This window comes from Rhinatrema bivittatum, chromosome 8 (assembly GCF_901001135.1).
Source record: "Rhinatrema bivittatum chromosome 8, aRhiBiv1.1, whole genome shotgun sequence".
NCBI classification, from domain to species: Eukaryota; Metazoa; Chordata; class Amphibia; order Gymnophiona; family Rhinatrematidae; genus Rhinatrema; species Rhinatrema bivittatum.
This window is the reverse complement of record NC_042622.1, coordinates 261,931,342-261,956,391: the sequence shown is the minus strand read 5'-3', so window position 1 is coordinate 261,956,391 and position 25,050 is coordinate 261,931,342. Positions and strand designations below refer to the sequence as shown.

Below are 25,050 nucleotides of genomic sequence, written 5' to 3'. Positions count from 1 at the left end.
GCCCGAATGGCAACACCTGAAACTGAAAATGCTCCCCTAGGACAGCGAACTGCAGAAATCTCTGATGATGTTCCTGCCTGATAGGAATGTGCAGGTATGCCTTCATCAGGCTGAAAGAAGCCAAGAACTCCCCCTTGCAGATGGCTGCCATCACGGAGCGCAAGGGCTCCATCCAAAAATGGGGCACCTGTAAAGCCGTATCCACCTTCTTGAGATCTAGAATGGGCTGATAGTCTTCTTTCTTCAGAACCATGAAATAGATGGAGTACCTTCCGCATTCTTGTTCCTCTGGGGGCACGGGCATTATTGCCTTCAGTTGTCTCAAACTGGTCAAGTGTGGTGTGAAGTGCCACTCATTTCACCTTGGAAGCGAGGGAGAAACTATGAACACTTCACGGACTGGGCTAGCAAATTCTAACACATAGCCTTCTCTTATCACAATTTGGACCCAGTGGTCCATTTCCTTGGTCCATTCTTCCTAAGAGAGGGATAATCATCCCCTTATGAGTCCTGTAACACCTGCTGCCACTCATTCTGTGGCCTTTGTTAATCCACTCCCTTGTCTAAAGAATTCTCAGGTGGATCTACATGACCCCCGAAAGGACAGCAACTTGCTACGCCACTGCTTCTGCATGGAAGAAACCTTGTCAGGGTCATCTCCTTGCTTCTCTATTGTGGCTCCGGTTCACGTGGAGCATAGAGAACACGACCTCCAGAGTGATATGGGATGACATGGCGAGACTGGAGCAAGGCTTGGGCAGTCTGGTACAAAGTGCAGACAGGCTGGAACCCAGAGACAGCATGCAGGCAAGGCTGGGTCTGAAGCTGGGACAGGAATGGACTAAGATAGGACAAGACAGGGCAAGACAAGGATAACACAGATCATGGAACATAAAGCCTGAAGGAAGCAGTACAGGAAGGCCCCGAGAGGTATTACAGAGAGAGGCCTCAGAGTTAATCAAGGCCTGGATAAGGCCTAGAAGGCCACAGAGCAAGGAAGGCCTAGCAACTCTCCACCATTCACTTCAGGAAACCATGTGCATCCGACATTCTCAGCAAGCAGCTCACCAAAGAATTCACAAACTTGGATCCATCCAACCCAAACTCAGCCGTGCTCTCCTGGCACAAGATTACTGAAGCAGTAGCAAATAAATATGTCCCGCAGTCTCCAAATTAATTAACCCAACAAAAAAAGGAAATCAACCCTGGTTCTCCACTGAACTCAAACGGATAAAACAAGAACTACGACACAAAGAAAACAGATGGCGCAAAGCCCCTAACTCATCTACCCTATCAACATACAAAGGAACCTTACATCTTTACAGGACCTCAATTCTAAAGTCAAAAAGAGAATACTACGCCAATAAAATCCACGATCTCCAATATGATGCAAAGGCTCTCTTCTCATATGTATCACAAATCACAAAGTCACTTCCACCGACGATACCAGACGAACAGGCACAATCCAAGGCTAACGAGTTCGCTGTATTCTTTCAGCAGAAGATTTCGAACACTCTCGCACTCCTTCCAACCAATACTACTCCCCTCACTACATTCGCCAATATCCACACCCTCACGGGAGCCAAGCTCGACAATTTCGAACTAACCTCCCCTAAGGAGATCGAATCCCTTCTAAAGAGGCAGAAACCATCCAGCCACCCAGCAGACAACATCCCATCCAAACTTCTGCTACTTATCCCAAACACAATCTCCGGACCACTGACCAACATCATAAACTGCTTGTTAACTCAAGGTGCGTACCCAGACAGTCTAAAAAACGCGGCTCTTAAACCCCTCCTTAAGAAACACAATTTAGACCCCAGTGAACTAGCTAATTTCTGCCCCATCTCTAATCTACCATTCTTAGCCAAACTAACAGAGAAATTGGTAAACACCCAGCTTTCAGAATATTTAGAACACAATATCCTATATCCATCCCAATATGGTTTCCGCAAATCACGCAACACGGAAACCCTTCTCATCTCACTAACAGACCATATTATTATGGGATTGGACAAAGGCCATTCCTTCCTTCTAATCCTCCTAGACATCTCGGCGGCTTTCGACAACATCAACCACTCCATCCTCCTGAATCGCCTATCAGACATAGGCATATCCGGATCAGTCCACAGATGATTCAAGTCTTTCCTTAGTAACAGAAGCTTTAAAGTCAAAATTAACAACAAAGAATCACCTTCTACAAATTCCTCTCTTGGTGTACCTCAAGGATCCTCCCTATCACCCACCCTCTTCAACATCTACCTCCTCCCCCTTTGCCAACTGTTAACAAGTCTCAATTTAATTCACTACATTTATGCAGACGACGTGCAGATTCTGATTCCTATAACAGAATCCATCGCAAAATCACTCGCGCTCTGGAATAACTGCCTTCAATCTATCACCAGCCTTCTCAACAGTTTAAACTTGGTCCTTAACGCCTCTAAGACCGAACTCCTTCTCATCTCTTCCAACCAAGACAACCCCCTCCCACAGACCCACAACACCCATCTCACTCATACTCATGTAAGAGATCTCGGGGTAATACTCGATAACCACCTCAACCTAAAGAAAATGATCAACATCACAACCAAAGACTGCTTCTACAGACTCCAGGTTCTAAAAAGACTCAAACCTCTCCTATATTTCCACGACTTCAGGACAGTTCTACAAGCCTTGCTATTTGCTAAAATAGACTACTGCAGCGCTCTCCTCTTAGGCCTCCCCAGCTCAACTACCAAGCCGCTACAGATGATACAAAACGCCACTGCTAGAATCTTGACCAACACCAACCGTGGAGAACATATTACTCCCATCCTCCGAAACTTACACTGGTTACCAGTTAACTACAGAGTCCTACACAAATCACTCACCTTAATACACAAATTCATCCATAATCACCTTCAACTCGACCTCGAAATCCCTCTCAAACTCCACACTTCCAACAGACCGATTAGAGAAGTCTACAAAGGATCTCTACAAGCCCCCCCCCCCAACCAAAGCCACGCGCCTCACTTCGACCAAAGACCGAGCTTTCTCGACAGCAGGCCCAGCCATTTGGAACAACATCCCCTCAGACCTCAGGCTGGAACCTTGCCTCGTAACATTTAAGAAAAAACTTAAGACTTGGCTGTTCCGCCAAGCCTTTCCAGACCCCTTGGATACACACTAGATGACTAACTCTTTCCACGAGCAATGGATCTTTGTACCTCCTCTAAGTACTCTATAAGCACTAGTACCTCTCCTAACTACTTAATAAGCACTAGCCCTGATTCCACGATGTTATTGTTCTTAGTTTAATGCCCTCTTAGGCCTTTCTTTCCAGCTGCTTAAGCTCCCAAGTTTACTCCCCTTGTTGAATGTAACTTTGATTCTTCTCTATATAAAAGTTGTTTTCTGTTACAGTTTTTCCCAGTTCGATGTAAACTGATCTGATATGGTCATTTAACCATGAAGGTCAGTATAGAAAAGTGCTAAATAAATAAATAGGTAGGCCAGAGTGCAGGAAAGTCAGATGGCCACAAGGCAAGACAAAGCTAAGAGAGGAAGGCTCAAGGGCCACAAGACAAAGCAAGGTAAGGCCGAAGTCAGAAGGCCCGGAGGCAAAGCAAAGATAGACCCGAGAAGGCCTCGAGGCAAGAGTGTCTAGGGCAGAGATCCAATGGAGACTCGATGCAAAAGCATTGAGGTAAGGTACTGACATGGTTAAGTATGGCTGGAGTCTGGGTGTGGAGTAGGCAGGAAGGAGGAGCTTGACCAGCCTATAGAGTATGCTCCTCGGGGTCTCCTGGTGGAGGGAAAGCTGCACAGCAGCCAGAACCCCTTTAGGACAACCTTCTACTAGGTCCCATTTTCCATGGGGGTCAAAACTAGGTGAGTGAAGTGAGATGTGGCTGAGAGATTGTTGATCATTGCAAAAACTTCTTGGTAGGCAGACTGGCTGAGAAGAGCACCCTCTGCTGGGCGGATGAGGTCAGGCTTGTGATGGATGCTTTCAGCTGGGCAAGAACCCTCCTCTGGGCTGGCTTCAATAATGCTGGAGCCCTTTGCTGGGCTGAGTGAGTAGACAGTGCTTTTTTTGAGCACTGGGTATCTGAGGCTAAGCTCTTCTGGGTCTGGACAACGCCCAGGAAAGGTGTGTGGGTTTCGTGAAGACTAACATCCTGCTATTTTTGGAGAACTCTGCTTTCTCCGAGGACAAGTAGGATGATATCTCATACATGGGCTGTCTGAGCTGGACAAAGCGGGAAACTGCACAGTTCTGACAGTAGTAGGTCTAGAACCACCTGGATACAAGAAAAAGTCCAGATATGCAAACAAGAGAAGAATTCTTGAAAGAAGATCACAGTTTCCTTCAGTGTTACAAGACAATCGAAAACCAATTGGGGACTGAGAGCTCTCCAGAAAGAAAAACTGCGGTTCAATGGCATCTGAAGGACAGAAATACATCCGCAGAAGTGTGCCCCATGTTTGGCTGATAGGCATAATGGACAGAAAAACCCAAGCAATGCCTTGAAGAATAATCAGCAACAACGGTAGGGTCTGTGACAGACCCCAAGTGCCAAAGTACCAGACATAGCTGACCATGCAGGAGCACCAAGAGTTTCCGGGGATAAAAGGCAATCCCTGAATAGAATTGCTAGCCCAAACCCCCGAACAGGGAGATAAGTTAGGCCTGAAGCTCACCCACACTGCTCCCTGTCAAGGGCAGGGTATCCATCCCGTCCACAGGATAGTTCAGGTGAGCAGGAAGGCACTTTGGACAACCCAGTGAAGTGAGAAAAGCTAAAGGCAGTACTGACCAGAACTTGGCAAAAAAATAGGGAAAGGAGTGGTGTATCGTTCCCTGCAGGTAAACACTAAGATATACCACGAGTGCCCTAGCTTTTCTTCCTTTCCCCTTGACATTCTTTTTTTTGTAATTGAAATAAAGCCATGAGAATACAATTAAGGAAACTGGCATAGTAGAGAACAATAAAATGGTAACATAAACCTGTGTGTGCATCTTGTTTTTCGTTTTTTGTGTATACATCTGTTTTTTTTTTTTTTTTTTTTTTTTTTAACACCCCTCCCCTGTTATCTAAATATATAGACCAACCCACAGGGATTGCAAAGAGAATGTTTCAGACACGTTGTTTCAACCAGCAGGGTTTGACATATTTTCAGATTTCCACTTTAGATAGGGTGCCCAGGTATCTCAATATTGGGCGAGCCTGTCATTGCGGACCGCCGTGAGTTTACTCATATAGTATATTCTGTCTACCCTGGACTGTACGGTTCCTATGGTCGGGGTCCCGGTTTGCGCCACCAGAGAGCAATTTCACATATAACAGAGGAAATAGCTTGTCGAAACCAGTGGAGGGCAGGGCTGGTTTCTTGGACCAAAAGTAAATTAAGCAGACAAATTTTCAGGTCCCTGGGGATGCGGATTTCTACCCCTTGACATTCTAACTCTTAAGTTGGAAGGAGCAAAGTACACAAGGAGGCAGACCACTGGACTGCAGGGGTAAGAACAAGTCACTAGTTTGTAGATCTCAACCCCAAGCGAATAACTCACTGCCAGTTCCATTAGGGAGTTAACCACCCCCCACCCCGAGACAGAGCCCTCAGCCTGCTTGGAACAGCTGAAACTGAAGGCGAATCCCTCAGGGAAGAAATCCAGAAACACTTCACCAAGAGACAAGAAGCTGGGGTGCCACAAATGCAGACCCCTACCAAACAGGATTTCTTCACCAGCCTGGAAAGCCTAAGGGTACCAGGGCAGGGCAGTGAGATCTTGGAACAGACTGCCCACAAACCTGGCTTAGGTATTAATACCTCAGCCACGATTGCATATACCTAAGAACATAAGAAATTGCCATGCTGGGTCAGACCAAGGGTCCATCAAGCCCAGCATCCTGTTTCCAACAGAGGCCAATCCAGGCCACAAGAACCTGGCAATTACCCAAACACCAAGAAGATCCCGTGCTACTGATGCAATTAATAGCAGTGGCTATTCCCTAAGTAAACTTGATTAATAGCAGTTAATGGACTTCTCCTCCAAGAACTCATCCAAACTTTTTTTGAACCCAGACCCCAAGGAAGCACGTGGCCCAGAACATGGAACTGTTGCACGAACCAGGACTTTCCTGTCCACAGACAAGTTTAAGGATAAACTAGGGAAGTATAGCTTGCAAGCCACCACAACCAAAGAGTAGCGCTTCTGTTGCGGTGCTCCGCATTCCCAAACTCCCCTCAGCCATGGATACGGGGAGAGACTGAAAGACATACCAATTAGATGGACTAGAACCCTCCTCATTGAGGTAGGGTCCAGCAGGCAAGAACGACTGGCAATAGTGGTCCTTCATGAAAAACACCTATTGAGCTCAGCGGGTACCAAAGATGACTCCTGGATGGGAGAAACCCCTAATCATCACAGCTACTACTAAACAGGAGACTCCTAGTACGACAGGGAGGCCAAATCTGGAATGGCTCTCTTGCAAGATAGACCTGCTGTACCTTAACACATCCACAGGAGAGCACTACTGCCTGACCAGCTCTCAGATCCCGCGAGGAACAGAGAGCAACTGCAGTCAGAAGCAGTGACATCTCTTTTCTGGGAAATGGAGAATGAGGGCCACCCATTGTAGGGGTGTTCAACCAGGCATTCAGGGGAGAACTCATAAGGTCACCCTGGAAACCCAGTCATATCTCCCCTTCCTGAAGGGACAGGAAAGCAACGTGAATTGCGACTTCTCCGATCCTGAAAAACCTTCCAACTCTCCAGGTGAGAGTTGGGTTAGTCACAGATTGCGGAGGTCAAAAAGTGACCAAAATGAAACAAGAAATTCAAACATGTGTGAAAAATGCTCTTACACAGCCTTACAATTCGGATGAACTTCCAGGGTCTTAAAGCTCAAATAGGAAGTAGAGAATCCCAAAAAGAACCTGTGAAAGAAAAACTGAGCGGACGTAGCAATGTAGATGTAGTCAGGGCGGGAGTCTGGACTGATCCATGGAACGAAAATTAGCAGGTAAGAACCAATTTTCCTTTCCCTGTACGTACCCGGATCAGTCCAGACAGTGAGATGTACCAAAGCTTCCCTAAACAGGGTAGGACCGAGAGTCCCGCTCGAAGTACCTGTCTGCCGCCTGAACATCGAGGCGATAATGACACGCAAAGGTATGTAGGGATTTCCAAGTAGCTGCTTTGCAGATTTCTGGCGGCGAGACTGACCGACTCTCTGTCCAAGAGGTAGCCTGAGAACGTAAAGAGTGAGCTTTTAAGCCCTCCGGAACCGACCGGCCCCGACAAATATATGCAGACGCAATCGCCTCTTTTAGCCAGAGAGCGATAGTGACTTTAGAAGCCTTATTCCCCTTACTCGGCCCGCTCCGTAAGACAAAGAGATGATCAGAGACTAGAAAATCATTCGTCACCTGCAAGTATTGCAGTAGGACCCTATTCACATCAAGGCGCCATAGATCCGCGCCAGGCGTGTTCGCAATGTCCTCTGGAGAAAAAGCAGGGAGCTCCACTGACTGATTTACATAGAAACATAGAAACATAGAAATGACGGCAGAAGAAGACCAAACGGCCCATCCAGTCTGCCCAGCAAGCTTCACACATTTTTTTCTCTCATACTTATCATTTTCTCTTAACTCTTGGTTCTATTTCCCTTCCACCCCCACCATTAATGTAGAGAGCAGTGATGGAGCTGCATCCAAGTGAAATACCTAGCTTGATTAGTTAGGGGTAGTAGGGGTAGTAACTGCTGCAATAAGCAAGCTACACCCATGTTTATTCCCTTTACCCAGACTATGTCATACAGCCCCTATTGGTTGTTTTTCTTCTCTCCTGCCGTTGAAGCGGAGAGCCATGCTGGTTATGCATTGAAAGTGAAGTATCAGGCCCTTTTGGTTTAGGGTAGTAACCGCCGTAACAAGCCAGCTACTCCCTGCTTTGTGAGTGCGAATCCTTTTTTTTTTTTTTCTTCTCCCCTGCAGTTGAAGCTATTCTGGATATGCGTGAAGCCTCAGCTTTTCTTATTCCCCTGCTGTTGAAGCAGAGAGCTATGCTGGAAATGCTTGATGTATCAGCCTCTCCCATGCCATGAAGCAGAGAGCCATGCTGGATATGCATCGAAAGCGAAGTATCAGGCACATTTGGTTTGGGGTAGTAACCGCCGTAATAAGCCAGCTACTCCCCGCTTTGTGAGTGCGAACCCTCTTTTCTTCTCCCCTGCCGTTGAAGCAGAGAACTATGCTGTATATGCTTAGAAAGTGAAGTATTAGGCTTATTTGGTTTGGGGTAGTAACCGCCGTAACAAGCCAGCTACTCCCCTCTTTGTGATAGCAAATCCTTTTTTCCACATTTCCTCTTGCCGTTGAAGCTTAGAGCGATGTTGGAGTCACAGTAAGCATCTGTATGTTTATTTAATAAGGGTATTGTCTCCGGGCAGTAGCCATCGTTCTGGTGAGCCACCCACTCTACATTGGCGGTCTCTTGACTTTATGGATCCACAGTGTTTATCCCACGCCCCTTTGAAGTCCCTCACAGTTCTGGTCTTCACCACTTCCTCCGGAAGGGCATTCCAGGCATCCACCACCCTCTCCGTGAAGAAATACTTCCTGACATTGGTTCTGAATCTTCCTCCCTGGAGCTTCAAATCGTGACCCCTGGTTCTGCTGATTTTCTTCCTACGGAAAAGGTTTGTCGTTGTCTTTGGATCATTAAAACCTTTCAAGTATCTGAAAGTCTGTATCATATCACCTCTGCTCCTCCTCTCCTCCAGGGTGTACATATTTAGATTCTTCAATCTCTCCTCGTACGTCATCCGATGAAGATCCTCCACCTTCCTGGTCGCCCTTCTCTGTACCGCTTCCATCTTGTCTTTGTCTTTTTGAAGATACGGTCTCCAGAACTGAACACAGTACTCCAGGTGAGGCCTCACCAAGGACCTGTACAGGGGAATAATCACTTCCCTTTTCTTACTCGATATTCCTCTCTCTATGCAGCCCAGCATTCTTCTGGCTTTTGCTATCGCCTTGTCGCATTGTTTCACAGACTTCATATCATTAGATACTATCACCCCAAGGTCCCTCTCCTGCTCCGTGCACATCAGCCTTCCCCCCCCCATCGAATACATTTCATTCGGATTTCCACTCCCCATATTCATGACTTTGCATTTCTTTGCATTGAATCTCAGCTGCCATGTCTTCGACCACTCTTCCAGTTTCCTTAGATCCCGTCTCATTCTCTCCACATGAAAGGAGGACACAATCTTTGGCAGGAAGGATAGGACTGTTTGGAGGGAAACACCTGAATCAGAAAAGCGAAGGAAAGGCTCCCTACAAGACAGGGCTTGGAGCTCGGACACTCTCCTGGGCTGAGGAAAGAGAGACCAGAAAGACAGTCTTAAGGGTCAGATCCTTAAGTGTGGCTCACCGAAGGGGTTCGAAGGGCGCCTCCCAAAGAACGCGGAGAACCAAGTTAAGGCTCCATGACGGACAAGTAGCCCGGACAGGCGGGTTCAAGTGCTTAGCCCCCCTGAGGAACTGAATGACATCCGGATGGGTCGCCAACGTGTAACCATCGACCCGCCCAAGGAGGAAACAGAGCGCCGAAACCTGTACCTGCAAAGAATTGAAAGATAAATCTTTGGAGAGACCATTCTGCAGGAAGGATAGAACCTGGGACACCGAAGCCTTACGCGCTGGAACTCCGGACTCAGCGCACATAGTCTCAAACACTCTTCATACCAGAATATAAGCCAGAGAGGTACAAGTCTTACGGGCCCACAACAGAGTGGAGATAACCTCCTCCTTATAACCCTTCTTCCTTAGTCGCCGCCGCTCAAAAGCTAGGCCGCTAGACAAAAGCGATCCGCTTGATTGAAAAATACTGGACCCTGTTGGAGCAGGTTTGGCAGATGGCCGAGGCGGAGAGGACCGTCCGTAGCAAAGTTCACCAGATCCGTGAACCACGGTCTCAGAGGCCACTCTGGTGCCACGAGGACGACCTGTAGAGTTCTATTCTTCTGAGTACCTTTCCCACCAGAGGCCAAGTCGGGACACGTAAAAGAGGTCATCGTGAGGCCAGGGTAGGACTAGTGCATCCACTCCTTCTGAGCAGTGCTCCCTTCTGCGGTTGAAGAATCTGGGGGCCTTTGCATTGCTCAGAGTAGTCATCAGGTCTAAGTGAGGGACCCCCCACTTGTGCACGATCAAATCCATCGCCTCTCCGGACCACTCTCACTCTCTGGGGTCTAGATGCTGACGACTCAGGAAGTTGGCTTGAGTGTTCTCCTTCCCCACAATGTGGGAGGCCGCTAGCCGTGCCAGATGGCACTCCACTCAGGCTAGCAGCTTGCTGGCTTCCAGGGCAACTGGACGACTCCTGGTGCCCCCCTGGCGATTGATGTAAGCTACCGTGGTGGAACTGACGGAGAGGACTCGCACAGCTTTGCGATGGATCAAGGGCAGAAAAGTCTTGAGAGCCAGACGGACCGCTCGGGTCTCCAGATGACTGATGTGCCACTGAGACTGGATTGGGGTCCATCGTCCCTGGGTAGACTGATTCTGACACACCACTCCCCAGCCGGAGAGGCTGGCATCCGTTGTCACAAACAATCCACTGGAGTGTCTGCAATGGCATCCCCTACAACAGGTGGGCGAGAGAGAGCCACCAGTGCATGCTGTCGATGGTAACATCGGAAAGTGGAAAGGGTGTCAAACTCCAAGACCGGCTTCCAGCAGGATAGCAAAGCTTTCTGCAAAGGACGCATATGCGCAAAGGCCCAGGGAACCAAATCTATAGTTGAAGCCATAGTGCCTAGAACCTGGAGATAATCCCAGGCCGTGGGGACCGTGAGAGATAATAGATGTTGGACTTGACCCATGAGCTTGAGTGCACAGGCCTCGGGTAACAGAACTTTGCCCACACGAGAGTCGAAGCATGCTCCTAAGAATTCGAGGACCTGAGAGGGCTTGAGGTTGCTCTTTGAGAAATTGACTATATACCCGAGGGAGGTGAGAACAGACAAGACACGATTGACCGCTATCACGCACAGGTCCTCAGACTTTGCCAGAATGAGCCAGTCGTCCAGGTACGGGTAGACTAGGACTCCCTCCCACCGGAGGTAGGCCGCCACTACCACCATGATCTTGGTAAATGTGTGTGGCGCAGTGGCGAGACCGAATGGGAGTGCTCGAAACTGAAAATGTCATCCCATGATGTTGAGACAAAGAAATCTCTGGTGTTCCTGGCGGCTCGGAATGTGAAGGTAGGCCTCCGTCAGGTCGAGAGAGGCAAGAAACTCCCCTGTACGAAATGTCGCTATGACCGCCCTCAGGGTTTCCATCCGAAAATGGGGAACCTTGAGGGCCTTGACGACTCTCTTGAGGTCCAGGATCGGATGAAAGGAGCCATCCTTTTTGGGGATGACGAAGTAGATGGAATACTGGCCGGATCCCTGTTCCTGGAGGGGGACCGGGACTATGGCACCGAGCACTTGAAGCCTGTCGAGAGTCTGGCACATCGCTAAGCACTTCCGAGTTCTGCAGGGAGAGATCAAGTAGAGGTCCGGGAGATCCCGAGCAAACTCTAATGTGTAACCTCTTTTGATTACTTCGAGGACCAATTGATCTGAAGTAATTTTGGCTCATTCTTCAAGAAATAGGGACAGCCGACCACCTAAGTATGGAACGAAGGAATGGGCCGGCCGTATCTCATTGTGAGGACTTTGCGGTGGTGCCTTGATGGGTACCATGTCAGAAGGGCCATCTGCCCCGAAAAGAGTGAGACCATGCTGAAGACCTAGTGGAGGTGTTTCGTTGAAAAGCTCCACGCGGCTTGTTGTACCTGCGCTGCCCCCGGAAATGACAGCGTGACGGAAAAAAAGGATCTGGACTGCTTGACGCGGTCCTCTGGTAGCTTATGAACCTTGTTGTCACCCAAGGATTTGATAAGCTGGTCCAGGTTCTCGCCAAAAAGTAACTTACCCTTGAAGGGTAGAGTGCCCAACTGCGATTTAGAAGAGGAGTCTGCAGCCCAATTGCCTGGCTGACACCACTGAGACCATAGCTCTGGCTTGCACCCTGAGGATATCATAGAGAGCATCAGCCCCATATGCAATCACACCTTCCAGCCTTTCTGCCTGTTCCGCCTCTGCAGACGGGAGGTCCTGGGTGCTGAGTAATTGTTGACCCACCTGAGGCTTGCCCGCTGCATGAGACTGCTACAGACTGTGGAGATCAAATCCCGAGCTCCGCCAGGACTACAGGAATGAGGGGTTCCAACTCCTCCCTGTGGAACAGACGTACCACCTGAGGGTCATCACCCTCCAAAGAAGCCTGTTTCCCTTGCTCCTTATCCATGCCCCCACCCCCGCAGGAGGGGTTGGACAGGCTCCTGCACCTGTAGCTGCACTGTCTAGCATGTCCGGAGAGGCAGACCCTCCTGAAACCACCGCGCCTTTTAACTTTGCAACCCTTAGAGATGCGGGAACATCGTCATGCTTGGCTACCTTGGGGGGCAGTCCCTGTGTAGGTCTGACTGGCAAGGCACCTCCTTGCAGAGACCTGGAAGCCAAAAAGGCTTTATGCATAATAGGGCCAAACTCTAAAGAAAAGGAATCAGAATCAACATCTTGATCTCCTGGAAAAGCAGGGTCCTCCTGATCTGCATTCTCATCAGGAGTTGCAGGGACTGTAGCACATGTGCTTAAGATGGCTGCCATCCCTGCACTGAGGGAGAAAGGATCAGCTCTGAGCTCCTGCAGAGCCTGACATTTTTGAGCCCCATGAGGCTTGGCTGTTGCTGCAGACCCTGAAAAAGAGCTGCCCACCTCCCATGAAGTCACCTCAAGCCAATCCCAGTCCTAGAAAACAGTGAGGCCGATTCCCCACATGCTATACACCAGGATGGCCGCGGCATGGTGGAGGGAAAAAACTGCTCAAAAAACACGAAGAAATCGGCCAAAAACGTGGCGATTCAGATGGGCAGGGATCCTGGATTGCAGCTGACCAAAAAAGAAAAAAAAAATATTTTTTTTTTTTTACACAGTGCTTAGACACACACGGGTGAAGAGAGGGACTGGACCACCAGTAATCACTTCCCTGGCTGCTTACCTTGCTGGAGCCTGCAATGAAAAGTGTGGGTAAGCTGTGCCTCCGATGGTCTTTTTTTTTTTTTTTTTCAATGAAACGAGCAGAGAATGGGAGCCTCTCTGCTAAAAGACCTGAGGCAGGCGCGAAAAGGGGGAGTGACTGGACCACCAGTATCACCCCTTTAAGCCAGGCAAGTGGTCACCAGGAAGAGGGGTCCCAGGATGAATACTCAAGGGGAAAATTCCCCCGGGACCCTGTAAGAGTTGAGAGACAGAGCCGTCTCACATAGACAAGAAGTTTGATTTCCTTCAAATTTTTTTTTTTTTTTTTTACATATAGAAATAATCAATACTTGCTTGATCCTGGAAACAATCAGAAGGAGAAAGAAAGAAATAACCATAGTGAGGAAAACAGAGAAAGCTAGGGAACCGCAGGTTCCTGCCTCTGCTGGGAGACAGAGAAATATTGAAGGGACGCAGGGTGAGCACTGTCATGATATAGGATACCTTTTCAGTTTTTCTCTGTCTCCTTCTGCTGGACAGGAAGCTCAACCCATTGTCTGAACTGATCTGAGTACGTACAGGGAATGGGTGAAGTGTAGTTTTAAGTGGATATGTTAAGGGGTGGGGGGGGGAACAGACTTGGGCAAACTAGGATATTTGATGTCAGTTCTGATATATTTATTGGGTGTCATAATTGGATGATTGACTTTTATCATTCTTTACAAAAATGTTCTATGTAGTTGACAGCTGTTATATTTATTTGAAACTTTAATAAAAATTGTTAATTACAAAAAAAAAAAAGGTACAAATTGCGTGGAAAAGGCACAGCTAGGGACAACTCAAGAGGCGAGGCCGGGCCCTCCCCTGCAGCGTTTTGCAAAGTGGAAGCCAATTCTAAAATGACCACAGTTCCCGTGCTACAGGAGAGGGAGGCCTTACTCACTGCAGCAGCCTTGGACATCTTTCTCTATTTATTTATTTAGCTTTTTATATTCCGCTTTTCGGCACTTCACAGATGATTACATTCAGGTACTGTAGGTATTTGTCTATTCTCAGAGTGCTTACGGTTCCTGCGGCACTTCCCTCACCCCTGGACCGCACCATCACAGAGGCCCATCAAGAAGGGTCAACATGAGTAGCATCATTTACTGAGGTTTGTGTCCGTCACCATGCTGCTCCTTTCCTGCATACCCGCAGCACCATCAGGCATCCCCTGCCACTCAAGGCAAATGTCTTAAAGGGCAATGGACGGTAACCCAGGCAGCCTCACAGCCTGTTCAATGCCACATTCCCTCTTAGCCAAGCTCCCTGAGCAGCTCAAATGCCTCCAGCAGGCCCTTGCTGACCTTTTACTTTGATTTTTGTTAAATAAAGTCAGCCAGAAAAAAATAAGACGACAATACTTCCCTTTCGCGCAGAGCCCTGGAGAGAGTGAAGGCTGCGTGGACTACCAGAAGGGTGCCAGACCACTAGCTGTTCCAGTCTTCACAATCATCGGGCTGAGGAAGTAAGGGTCCTTAACCCCCTGCTCAGCCACTCTACCTGAGGGATGGCCCTTAATGGAGCCCAACACCCCAGAGAGTAATCAATCCTAATTAATCCTCATTTCTTTTTTTTAAATAAATAGTCAAGACGCCCCAGCTGCAGGGTTTACACCTCCACTATCCGCTGGAGATGGAGAAATGTTGAGGGACTGCAGGTGGCATGCTAACATAAGTAGTGCAGTGTCAGTAAAGCTTTTCTTCTCCGTCTCCATCTGCTGGTAGGGGAGCAAAACCCATGCATCTGGACTGATCTGGGGTATAAACAGGAATGATATTTTGGACGCCATGTTGCTACCAAAAGGGTAGGAGGACAGAACTCAGTCTCTAGGCCCAACCTTTACACCCAGTCACCCCATCATGGACAGCATGTTTTTATTGCCCTATACACCGGCAAATGGCTGCTGTGCCGGGAGCCTCTGACCCCGCTCGGCCCCCTCCCCTGGACCACCCTGCCCCCCCCCCCCTCCCCTTTTCCGAAGCCCCAGGACTTACTCGCATCCTGGGGCTTTATGAGCATGGCCGGGCCTTTGTAAAATAGGCCTGGCTCACAAAGGCTTTTGAAAATCCGAGCCTTAGCTTAGTTTAGCAAAGCCAGTACACTCTGAGAACACTTGTCGGTATGCAGACCTAGAGAAAAATCAACCCCATTAAACCCAAGGGTCTAACTCCCTGGGCTACCACCACCAAAGTGGGAAAAGTGATGGAGGCCTTATGAAAATCAAGTCACAAGTCTCAGCATGGCACTAGAGCGGGGTTAATGCCTTCTACTTGAGGAAGCTCTGTGTACCCAGTGGTACTGGAAAGCTGAATAGTACCAAATGGGCTCTTGGGAGGCCGGACATCATAAGAAACCAAACAAATTTCTGCTTTTTTTCCCCCTGATTAGCAATCAAGATCTTGCCTACTATGTGGAACCCAAACAGAGGATTTTGGATAAACTTACCTGCTGCAGAAAACTTAGGACTGTAGCTGTTTGGCCAGCCTTCTGTGCATCCATCTCTGGGCTTTGGAGGCCACTGAATTCAGCTTCAAGCACCTTCTCCAGAATTTCCTTCAGCGATTTCTGCAGGTCTCTTCTCCCTTTTTCCCCAACCATTTCTTCTTGAGAATCCCGTCTCGGTTGCTTTTCATTTGGGATATAAATTTGGCTTACTTCAGGATCTGCTGCGGGTTTCTGGTTTTTGGTGACACCTTTGATGCCCATCACCATCTCCTGAAGTGACTGTAACTCAGCAGCACTCCTGGTGCCTGCTGTATCTTTGTGGGTGCTGGAATAGCCTTTGGTTCCCACAGTCGAAGCTTCCCTGCTGTCCATATACCCAGCGCTTTCAGATTTAGCAGCCTGCCTGTGACTTTCTTCCTTTGTGTAATTACAATTGTCCGAAGCCACTTTTCTGGTACTCAGAACAGCATATTCTTCTAGCATTGCATCAGGCTTCTCTTCTCCCTGAAGGTCACTGTAGCATGACAATTGTTCATGAATCTCTAGGGTTTCTGCCTGTAGGGAAGCCAAACACGTGTGGGCTTTTGCTACCATCTCATTTAGAATTACAATACAAGACTCCTTCTCCTCAAGGCTCATCAGGAGCGCCTCTCTGTTCTGACTCTTGGTCTCCAAAGTCAGCAGGATGGGCTGGGTCTGTAAGCTAACAGTGGTATCCTCTTTGTCCAACCTGCATTGGAGCTCCCTGGCTTGTCCTACACCCAGGGCTTCGCAGAGCACCTTTAGCTCTTCCCGAGGTTTCTGAACTGCTTCTTCAGCACAGGTGTGGGTGCCATTGCTCTCTGGCTCTTTGGAAACTATACCCAGACATTCGGGCTTTTCATCAAAACTTTCATTTTTAAGTCGCTCTTCTGGGCCAACTAATTTATTGGGTAGAGCCTGTATTTCATAGTCTCGATGGTCCAATATGCTTCCACAGTGATCTTCCTGCAAGGATAAAGCTTTCCAGTCTAACTGAAAGGGTTTCTCTGGAGTGTCTTCCATTTTTTTGCCTTTTGGTGTTTCTATATCCTGACTGTTCAGTATTTTGCTCTGTATGGTCATCTCCTGCTGAAGTTTCATTTCCAGGGCCTTCATATCTCTGTCTCTCTGCTGGATTACAGCTTCTTTACCCTGTAACAGCTTGGACAACCTTCTGTGCTCTTCCTCTGAAACCTGACTCATCTCCTGCCATATCACTCCTTTATTTCTTATACTTTTAAATTCCATTTCACAACCGGACATCCTCCCTTCCAGTGACATTGCCTGCCTCTTGAGGTCCTTGGCTGCGACAAAATATCTGTTGGCAGTCTGCTTTTGTTCCCAACCGATCTCCAAAATGTCCTTTGGCTGTGAATCCAATCCAGCCACTGCACTATCCAATGGCTCGGACTGCAGGGCTGGCTTTTCCATTGTTAACCCTTCAGCAATTACTTGAAGGTCATACAGCACTAACTGCTCTGGGCCATCAGAGCTCTGGAATGAGTCCTCATTTGCTGCTACACCAGTCCAGAATAAATCCTCTCCTTTTCCTTCTCCATATGCATCCTTTGGTCCTGGTTGTCTCACTTCTGCATGCATGCCAGCGCTTTGCCATGTCTTCTCATGCTGTGTTATGCCATCGTTCCTGCTAACATCCTCCGCCAGCTTCAAACTGATTTCAGAAACTGAACTAGACCGAGAAGCTTCCTTGGATTTCTCTTCCATCTCATGGTCCCTGGACAGACTCTCTCTCTGGAAACCCATGGTCATTTGAGGTCCAAATTTTTTCCTAACACAAAAGGTAGCCTGTTCCTTTTGTCTCTCTGGACACTCTCCCTGGGAAATGAATCTGTAGTAATGAGCTTAAAAAACAAACAAGAGATGTATAAATTTCCTTAAGAAAGCACTTTCAAACAATGTCAAAATACAAGCCCCCACCCCATCATTTAGAATACCGTAGTTTGCAATTTCTAATCAGAAGGTGAACAAAGTGATTTTGTCAGCCCACATCAGCTGAGGGAAAGACCAAATGCCACCTCTTCCCCCCCCCCCTTTCAGAAATGCCCACCCTCCATCCGTTGATGAGTAGAGGGTGGCAACTTTTAGCTAAGCCAATGTATCTGGGGAAATCCCTTTGAAAATTATGCTCAAAATGATTTGGGTTGAACACACGATCCTAGGCTGAAGTACGCGTGTCTGGGGGTCCCTATCCTAACTCACTCTTTGACATCTCGTCAGACTTCTGGCTGCCGGTTTCTTCTACGGACGTTTCTTGCATCTTGAAATTTCTCTGGCCAGAAAGGGGAAACAGAGAATTCATTCAAACCATATGAAGTGCATGGTAGGAGCAGCACAGCGGGACATTGTTGTTAGGTCACCAAGTCTGCAACAATGACACTACAGCCACCAGGATGATCCTTGCACTAACAATCCCAATCCTTCTCTCCCCTACATAACTCAGTCCCCCTGAGAAGTGATAGGAGGGCCCAGCTGTTAGGCCCTGCTCGGAAATGCTCCATGACAGACCTGATATTTTCGGGAGAGGTGGGGGAAGGGGGGCATGGCAGATGGCAGTAGATGAGATTATCAGAAGGAAAGGGAATTTTCTCACTGTATGGTCTGGACTGCTGGTTCTACTTTTAGATTCAGTGGCTACTTCACACCAGGGGCAGTGGAATATCTTTAGGTTGGGGAGGTGGCAGGGGATCAAGCCAATAAAGCTCCGCCCAGCTCCCCAACCCACCCCATCCACTCCCTCTTATCCTGCTTCTCCCTCCACTGTTTTCTCTCTCTCCTCCTACCCCAAACCCTTCTTTCCCCCCCCCCCTCCCCCACACTGAGCAACAGCGGGAAGAGGGCAGTGGTGCCTTAGGCCAAGTTCTCCTCCTCTACTGCCTGGCCCAACTTCTGATTCTGACTGAACAGAGCCCCATGAGGTTCAAAACAGCCGTTGAGTCCAGAACGACAGAGGTGGATCAAGCAACTGTCGCACTGCTACTCTCCTCATCCCGCTGCCAAACAACTGCTGCTTGCCCGACCTCGCTTCTTCTGTGGGAAGGGTCAGATATTGATCCACCCATGGCCCACCCCAATCTCATGCCTATCCTTCACAGACATTCACCTGCAGATCTCCTGGAAGCTCTGCATTTTGTCTTTTGCTCTGAATCTCTCGATCTGCCTCCCGCAGTGCTCCTCTCATCTCCTCCATGCTCTGGTACTGCTCAGTCAGAAACAAAGGAAACATATTAGCAAAATAAAACAAAACAGCTTGCAAATGAACTCTCTTGTGCTGGAGGGGAGCAGAAGGCAGGATCACTCACACCAATGTACTTCTGGCTGAATGTAGCAGAACTCGCAACAGTTTGCCAGTTTCAGACCTCTGCATCTGATTTATTAATAAAAATACACATGAGTGCATCCCGATCAATTTATGCTAACCGTTAAACAGAGGAAATAATGCAGCTCATGTAAAAAAAGATCAGAGGATCGTGTGTCCATGAGATTTCCTCCTATCAGTACCATGTCCAGCTGGGCTTGCAGTGAACAAGCCTCACTCTTGGCTTGTTGCAACTCCTGCTTCAGCCGGCTGCATTCCTGCTGGTGCTGCCGCTCCAAGGCCTGGCACAGCCTCTGATGCCCAAACACCTCCTGAAATAACAGATAAAATAAGTGAGCAACAAATGGACAAAAGAAATTGGAACTATATTGCATTTGTCAAGGTAACAGAATGGGCTAGATCTTGTTTGGGGTTTTCCTCAAAACACACACAATGGGAAGAAACCCAATACATCAGGATCCAATTTCACTACAGCCAGAGGATAGGGAGAGGATGCTTCTCTGTGCTGCCAAGTAAGTTGAGGGTTGGAGGAGAGGAGGGCATCCTAGTGCCACCTGATAAGGGTGGGGAGAGGCACTGCTGCAGTGAGATGAATGGAGGTGATATTGCCCCTGGTGAGATCTCACTTGGAACATTGCGTACCATTCTGGAGACCGCACCTTCAAACGGATATAAGCAGGATGGAGTTGGTCCAGAGGGTGGCTACTAAAACAGTCAGTGGTCTTTGTTCTAAAGCATATGGGGATAGACAAAGATCTAAACATGTCTACCCTAGAGGAAAAGCAAGAAAGGGGAGATATGATAGAGACATTCAAATACTCAATGGTTTCCATGCACAGGAGGTGAGCCTTTTTCAATGGAAAGGAGGCTCTAGGGGTCATAAGATGAATTGAAAGAGGGTAGACTCTGGAGTAATCTTAGGAAATATTTCTTTACAGAGAGGGTGGTGGATGAGTGGAACAACCTCCCATTGGAAGTAGGAGAGACAAAAACAGTATCTGAATTCAAGAAAGCATGGCATAAATATAGGGGATCGCTAAGGAAGTGATGAGAATTATAATGCTAAATTAATTAGAAGGATGGGCAGACTAGATGGGCCATACAGTCTTTTTCTGCCGTCATGTTTCTACGTTTCTATGATGCAGTGTGTCCTTGTAATAAGAGGGAGAATGATGCAATGGGGAACCTGACTTATGTCACCTGGACCGGTTCAGTTTCCTTTTCTTTCATCTTCAGTCTCTGATCTATGTTGCACTGGGAGGTTTCTGCATTCTGCCTCCAACGCTGTAGCTCCTTCTCTAGCTGCCGAACCCTCTGCTCTAAAGACGCACCCTGCAAGAGAGTGGGCAGAATATCATCTACTCCAATTCCCATAAATCAGTGTTATCTGTCGCTTGATCGTCAGGCAGCAGACTATGCCACTGTGTCAGTGGAACATATTGTATATGATCAGGCAGTGCGATATGTGTACTTCAGAACAAGGCCCCAGAACCCCATCACAGCTCTCACTTTTGCTTCCGCCTGATCCAGCTGCGCCGCCTTGCATGCCAGCTCATCCTGACACTTAGTCAGATTCTGCTCCTGGGCTGCCAGCTTTCCTCGAGTCTTCTCCGACTGCCTCTGGAAGTCCTTGGGTCTCTTGCAATAAATCTGGCCCTCTTTCTCCTGTACTTGCACCCAGGTCTCCATCTCAGCCAAGGTACGCTTCAGCACTACAGGCAGAGTGGAAAGTACAAACTCTTAAGACAGCCATTGACTGCGGCAGGCAAGAGGTAAGGAGGCTCTCTTTGAATGCAATATCAGTAACGCTCACTGAAGTGTCTATACATGTGCAAGGATACATATGAAAATTGGTTCTTACCTGCTAATTTTTGTTCCTGTAGTACCACGGATCAGTCGCTGGGTTTTGCCTCCCTTCCAGCAGATGGAGACAGAGAAAATCATGAAGAGCACCCCCCACCCCCCTCAATCTGGTGTGCCACCTGCAACTCTTCAGTATGAACATTACCAAAGCAGAACATAATAAAATGATATAGTACAGATCAAACAAAAGTAACCATAAACATGGAAAACCTGAGTACAGGATAATGAGAAACCTGTAGCCTTCTGCAGTGTTTGGAACAATTAGAGCGGACTCTCAAGAAACTGACTGATCATCTCCCAATGCAGGGCGTCTGGACTGATCCGTGGTGGTACTACAGGAACGAAAATTAGCAGGTAAGAACTAATTTTCCTTTCCGTGTATGTACCAGGATCAGTCCAGACTGTTGGGATGTACCAAAGCTTCCCTAAACGGAAGCAGTGTCATCCCGCTTGAATGACACTGCTCCCGAAACTGCCTGGACATCCAAACAGTAGTGCCCGGCAAAAGTATGTAAAGACTTCCAGGTCACTGCCATGCTAATTTCTTGTGGCGAGACCAACTGGCACCCTGCCCAGGAAGCAGCCTGAGACCGAATCGAATGCGCTTTCAAACCATCAGGGATAGGCCGTCCACGGCAAATGTAAGCAGAAGCCATGGTCTCTTTCAACCAATGGGCTATAGTCGCCTTCGACGCTTTGTGAACCTTCTTAGCACTGCTCCACAAAACGAGAATCCAAAACCTGAAAGGTATTCGTGACCTCAAGATAAAGTAACAGCACCCTTCTAATATCTAGATGCTTCAACTCCCTAGCGTGAGGCGCCTCCACATCGACATTTGGAAAAGCCGGAAGTTCCACATATTGATGCAAGTGGAAGGCCAAGACAACTCTTGACAAAAAAGATGTAACCGTTCTGAGAGAGACTCCGGATTAGAAGATTCGCAAAAAACATCACCATCAAAGATAAATCCTTTAAGGTGGCTTTCTTAAGATGTTCAAAGGAGCTTCACACAAGACCCTGAGGGCTACGTTTAAGGATCCAGGCTGGACATACTGGGGGATTCAAAAGCTTTGCCCCTCAGATGAAACACACCACATCTGGATGCGCTGGGAGTGCCGCACCATGAACCTTGCCTCTAAGGCAACCCAAGGCTGCCACCTGCACCCAGAGGGAATTAAAAGACAGCCCTTATTTACTTAGGCCTTTCTGTAGGAATGCCAGAATCCATGCCACCGAGGACTAACGAAGGAGGACCCCACGCTCCGAAGACATTCCACACCCTGACATAAGTTAAAGAGGTAGAGGTCTTTCGAGCCCGAAGTAGTGGGGTAATCATGTCCTACAGATAACCCTTCTTGCTCAAATGCTGCCTTTCAAAAGCCAGGCCGCTAGACAAAAGGCAATCCGCCTGGTCGAAAATATAGGGCGTTAACAAAAAGAGATTTGGAAGATAACCTAGCCTCAGGGGACCGTTCACCGCGAAGTTGACTAGGTCCGCGAACCAGGGCCACCAAGATTACTATCCTAGGATGAACTTTCATTCTCTGGAGAATCTTGCCTACCAGAGACCACGGAAGGAACGCATAGAGAAGCACGGTCGGCCAGCCATGGGAGCACCAGCACTGCGACTGAAGCAGTGTGGAGCCTTGGCATTCCTTTGAGTCACCATCAAGTCCAGATGGGTAGGACCCCATCTGCGAGAGATGAGGTTCATCTCTTCGGCTGAGAGTTCCCACTCTCCAGGGTCTAGCCTCTGCCAGCTCTGAAAATCCGTTTGCACATTGGTCGGTCCCTGCCATGTGTGATGCCGCTAGCAAGGCTAGATGCTGTTCTGCCCAGGCCATCAGCTGCACTGCTTCCAAGACTACTCGGATGACTTTTGGTTCCTCCTTGACAGTTGATGTAGGCTACAGTTGTCGTGTTATCTTAAAAAAAATTTAAAAAACCTCGCACTGCATACAAGAGGCAGACAATTCATAAGAACATGCCATACTGGGTCAGACCAAGGGTCCATCAAGCCCAGCATCCTGTTTCCAACAGTGGCCAATCCAGATCACAAGAACCTGGCAAGTACCCAAAAACTAAGTCTATTCCATGTTACTGTTGCTAGTAATAGCAGTGGCTGTCAACTTAATTTATTTTATTTATTTATTTATTTATAGGTTCTTTTATACCGAGGTACGTAAAGGATTACATCACCTCGGTTTACAGTGAAACAGTAATTTAGCAACCAGCTTTACATATAACAGTTTAACACAGTAAAAAAACAATTAACCGAAAAGACTTTACAGAATATGCTGATTTCATTAACTATGAAACTATTGAATATTAATAATTAAGTATTACATGGGAACAAATTAACTGTCAAAATCAAAACTAACGTCTTCTTAAGGTAAAAATACAGGATTAAAAGACAGGGGGGGGTATAGATTAGCTGTATGATGAAGATTCATAGTGTGAATGCTTGTTCAAACAACCACGTTTTAAGGTTTTGTTTGAAGGTTTTGTGGCAGGATTCTATACGTAGGTCTAGCGGCATGTTGTTCCAGATATTGATACCAGCAATGGAGAATGCGCGGTCTCTGGTGGAAATGAGTTTGATGTGTTTTTGAGGATGTACAGCTAATTTCGCTTGGTGAAAACTTCTGATAGGTCTGTTGGATGTGCGAATTATGAACTGATCAGAAAACCATTGCATCTCTTGGTTGAGAATTGATTTGTGGATGAGTGACAGAACTTTGAAAGTAATTCTGTAGGATACTGGTAGCCAATGTAGGAACATGAGTGCTGGAGTTATATGTTCATGTCGTCTTGTATTAGTGATTAAACGCGCAGCCGCATTCTGCAGCATCTGTAGCGGTTGAATTGTGCTTTTAGGCAGACCCAGTAGTAGTGCATTACAATAGTCAATTTTAGGTAAAATTGTAGCTTGTAATACAGTCCGGAAATCCTGAGTATGTAGTAATGGTTTAATTCTTTTCATAGTATGTAGCTTGAAAAAGCCACTCTTAATTGTAGTCGAGATGAAATTCTTCATTGTAAAATGGTTATCAATTATGACCCCAAGGCTGCGGACGTATTTCAGTTTAAAATTATCTGTAGTTGAGGAAGGTGATTGAGGAGTGTTTGCTGTGGTGTTCTTTTGAGGCGTTATGATTAGGAGTTCAGTCTTATTGGTGTTGATTGCAAGAAAGTTTTCCATGAGTAGATTTTTTATTTCGGTAAGTGCAGATTCCCAGTTTTTCATGGCATTAGCAAGTGAGTCCTTGATCGGGATAATGATCTGGACATCGTCGGCGTAAATGAAATGACGTAGATCCAATTTCTTCAGTAGATTACAGAGTGGGGATAGATAAACATTGAATAGAGTTGAAGAAAGGGAGGATCCTTGAGGGACACCTTGTGAAAGATTTCTAGGTTTAGACGTATGTTGTCCCATCTTGACACTGTAAGTCCTATCTGTCAGGAATGATTGTAACCAGGATAATGCAGTGCCAGTGATGCCAATTTGAGATAGGAGGGAGAGGAGAGTATAGTGGTTGACTGTGTCAAAGGCGGATGAAATATCAAGTAGGGCCAGAATATAAGAGTGACCAGTGTCAAGTGATTTTAGGATGGAGTCTGAAAGAGAAACAAGTAGTGTTTCGGTGCTATGATTCTTCCTGAATCCATATTGTGAAGGGAAGAGTAATTGATTTTCCTCTAGAAAGTCAGTTAGTTGTTTGTTTATGACATTTTCTAGGATTTTTGATAATAACGGGAGGTTCGATACAGGTCGAAAGTTTGCCGGTTCTGAAGGATCAAGGTCAGCTTTTTTAAGGGTCGGCTTTATTATGGCATGTTTGAGTTGCGTGGGGAAGACTCCTTCTGTAATAGATTTGTTAATGATGTTTGATATTGCAGGGGCGATTCTAGTAGGAATGGCCAGTAGTGTTTTAGTTGGCATGATATCCGTGGGGTGTAATGCAGGTTTGATTCTTTTTAGAATTGCCTCAATCTCCGAAGCAGAAGAATTTTCAAAATTTGAGAGTTTGGGTGAATCACTTTGGGATCTTGTAGGTGCAATGGTTGTTGGCATAGATGGAGATGTAAAACGAGCCATGATATTAGATATCTTATCCTGGAAATAGTCAGCTATTTTCTCACATTTATTTTCAATCTCATGTTCCGGGTAGATGTTAGGTGAGGGGGAGATAAGATTAGAAACGTATTGGAAGAGAGCGCGTGGATTAAACTGGTATTGGTGGATTTTT

The 25,050-nt window shown here is 47.3% G+C and overlaps 1 protein-coding gene across 4 annotated transcripts in view; it reads right to left on the bottom strand.

The window, feature by feature from the left end:
* LOC115098282 (centromere protein F-like) overlaps positions 1-25,050 on the bottom strand; it is a 116,068-nt gene that overhangs the window by 35,269 nt on the left and 55,749 nt on the right. For all 4 annotated transcript variants that reach the window (XM_029614794.1, XM_029614795.1, XM_029614793.1 and 1 more), the window contains 6 exons: positions 20,443-20,645; positions 20,134-20,265; positions 19,116-19,244; positions 18,718-18,813; positions 17,817-17,886; positions 15,576-17,458 (listed from right to left, as the gene is read on the bottom strand). In XM_029614794.1, coding sequence (XP_029470654.1) covers positions 15,576-17,458; positions 17,817-17,886; positions 18,718-18,813; positions 19,116-19,244; positions 20,134-20,265; positions 20,443-20,645 — 2,513 coding nt within the window. The remainder of the gene's footprint in view (positions 1-15,575; positions 17,459-17,816; positions 17,887-18,717; positions 18,814-19,115; positions 19,245-20,133; positions 20,266-20,442; positions 20,646-25,050) is intronic.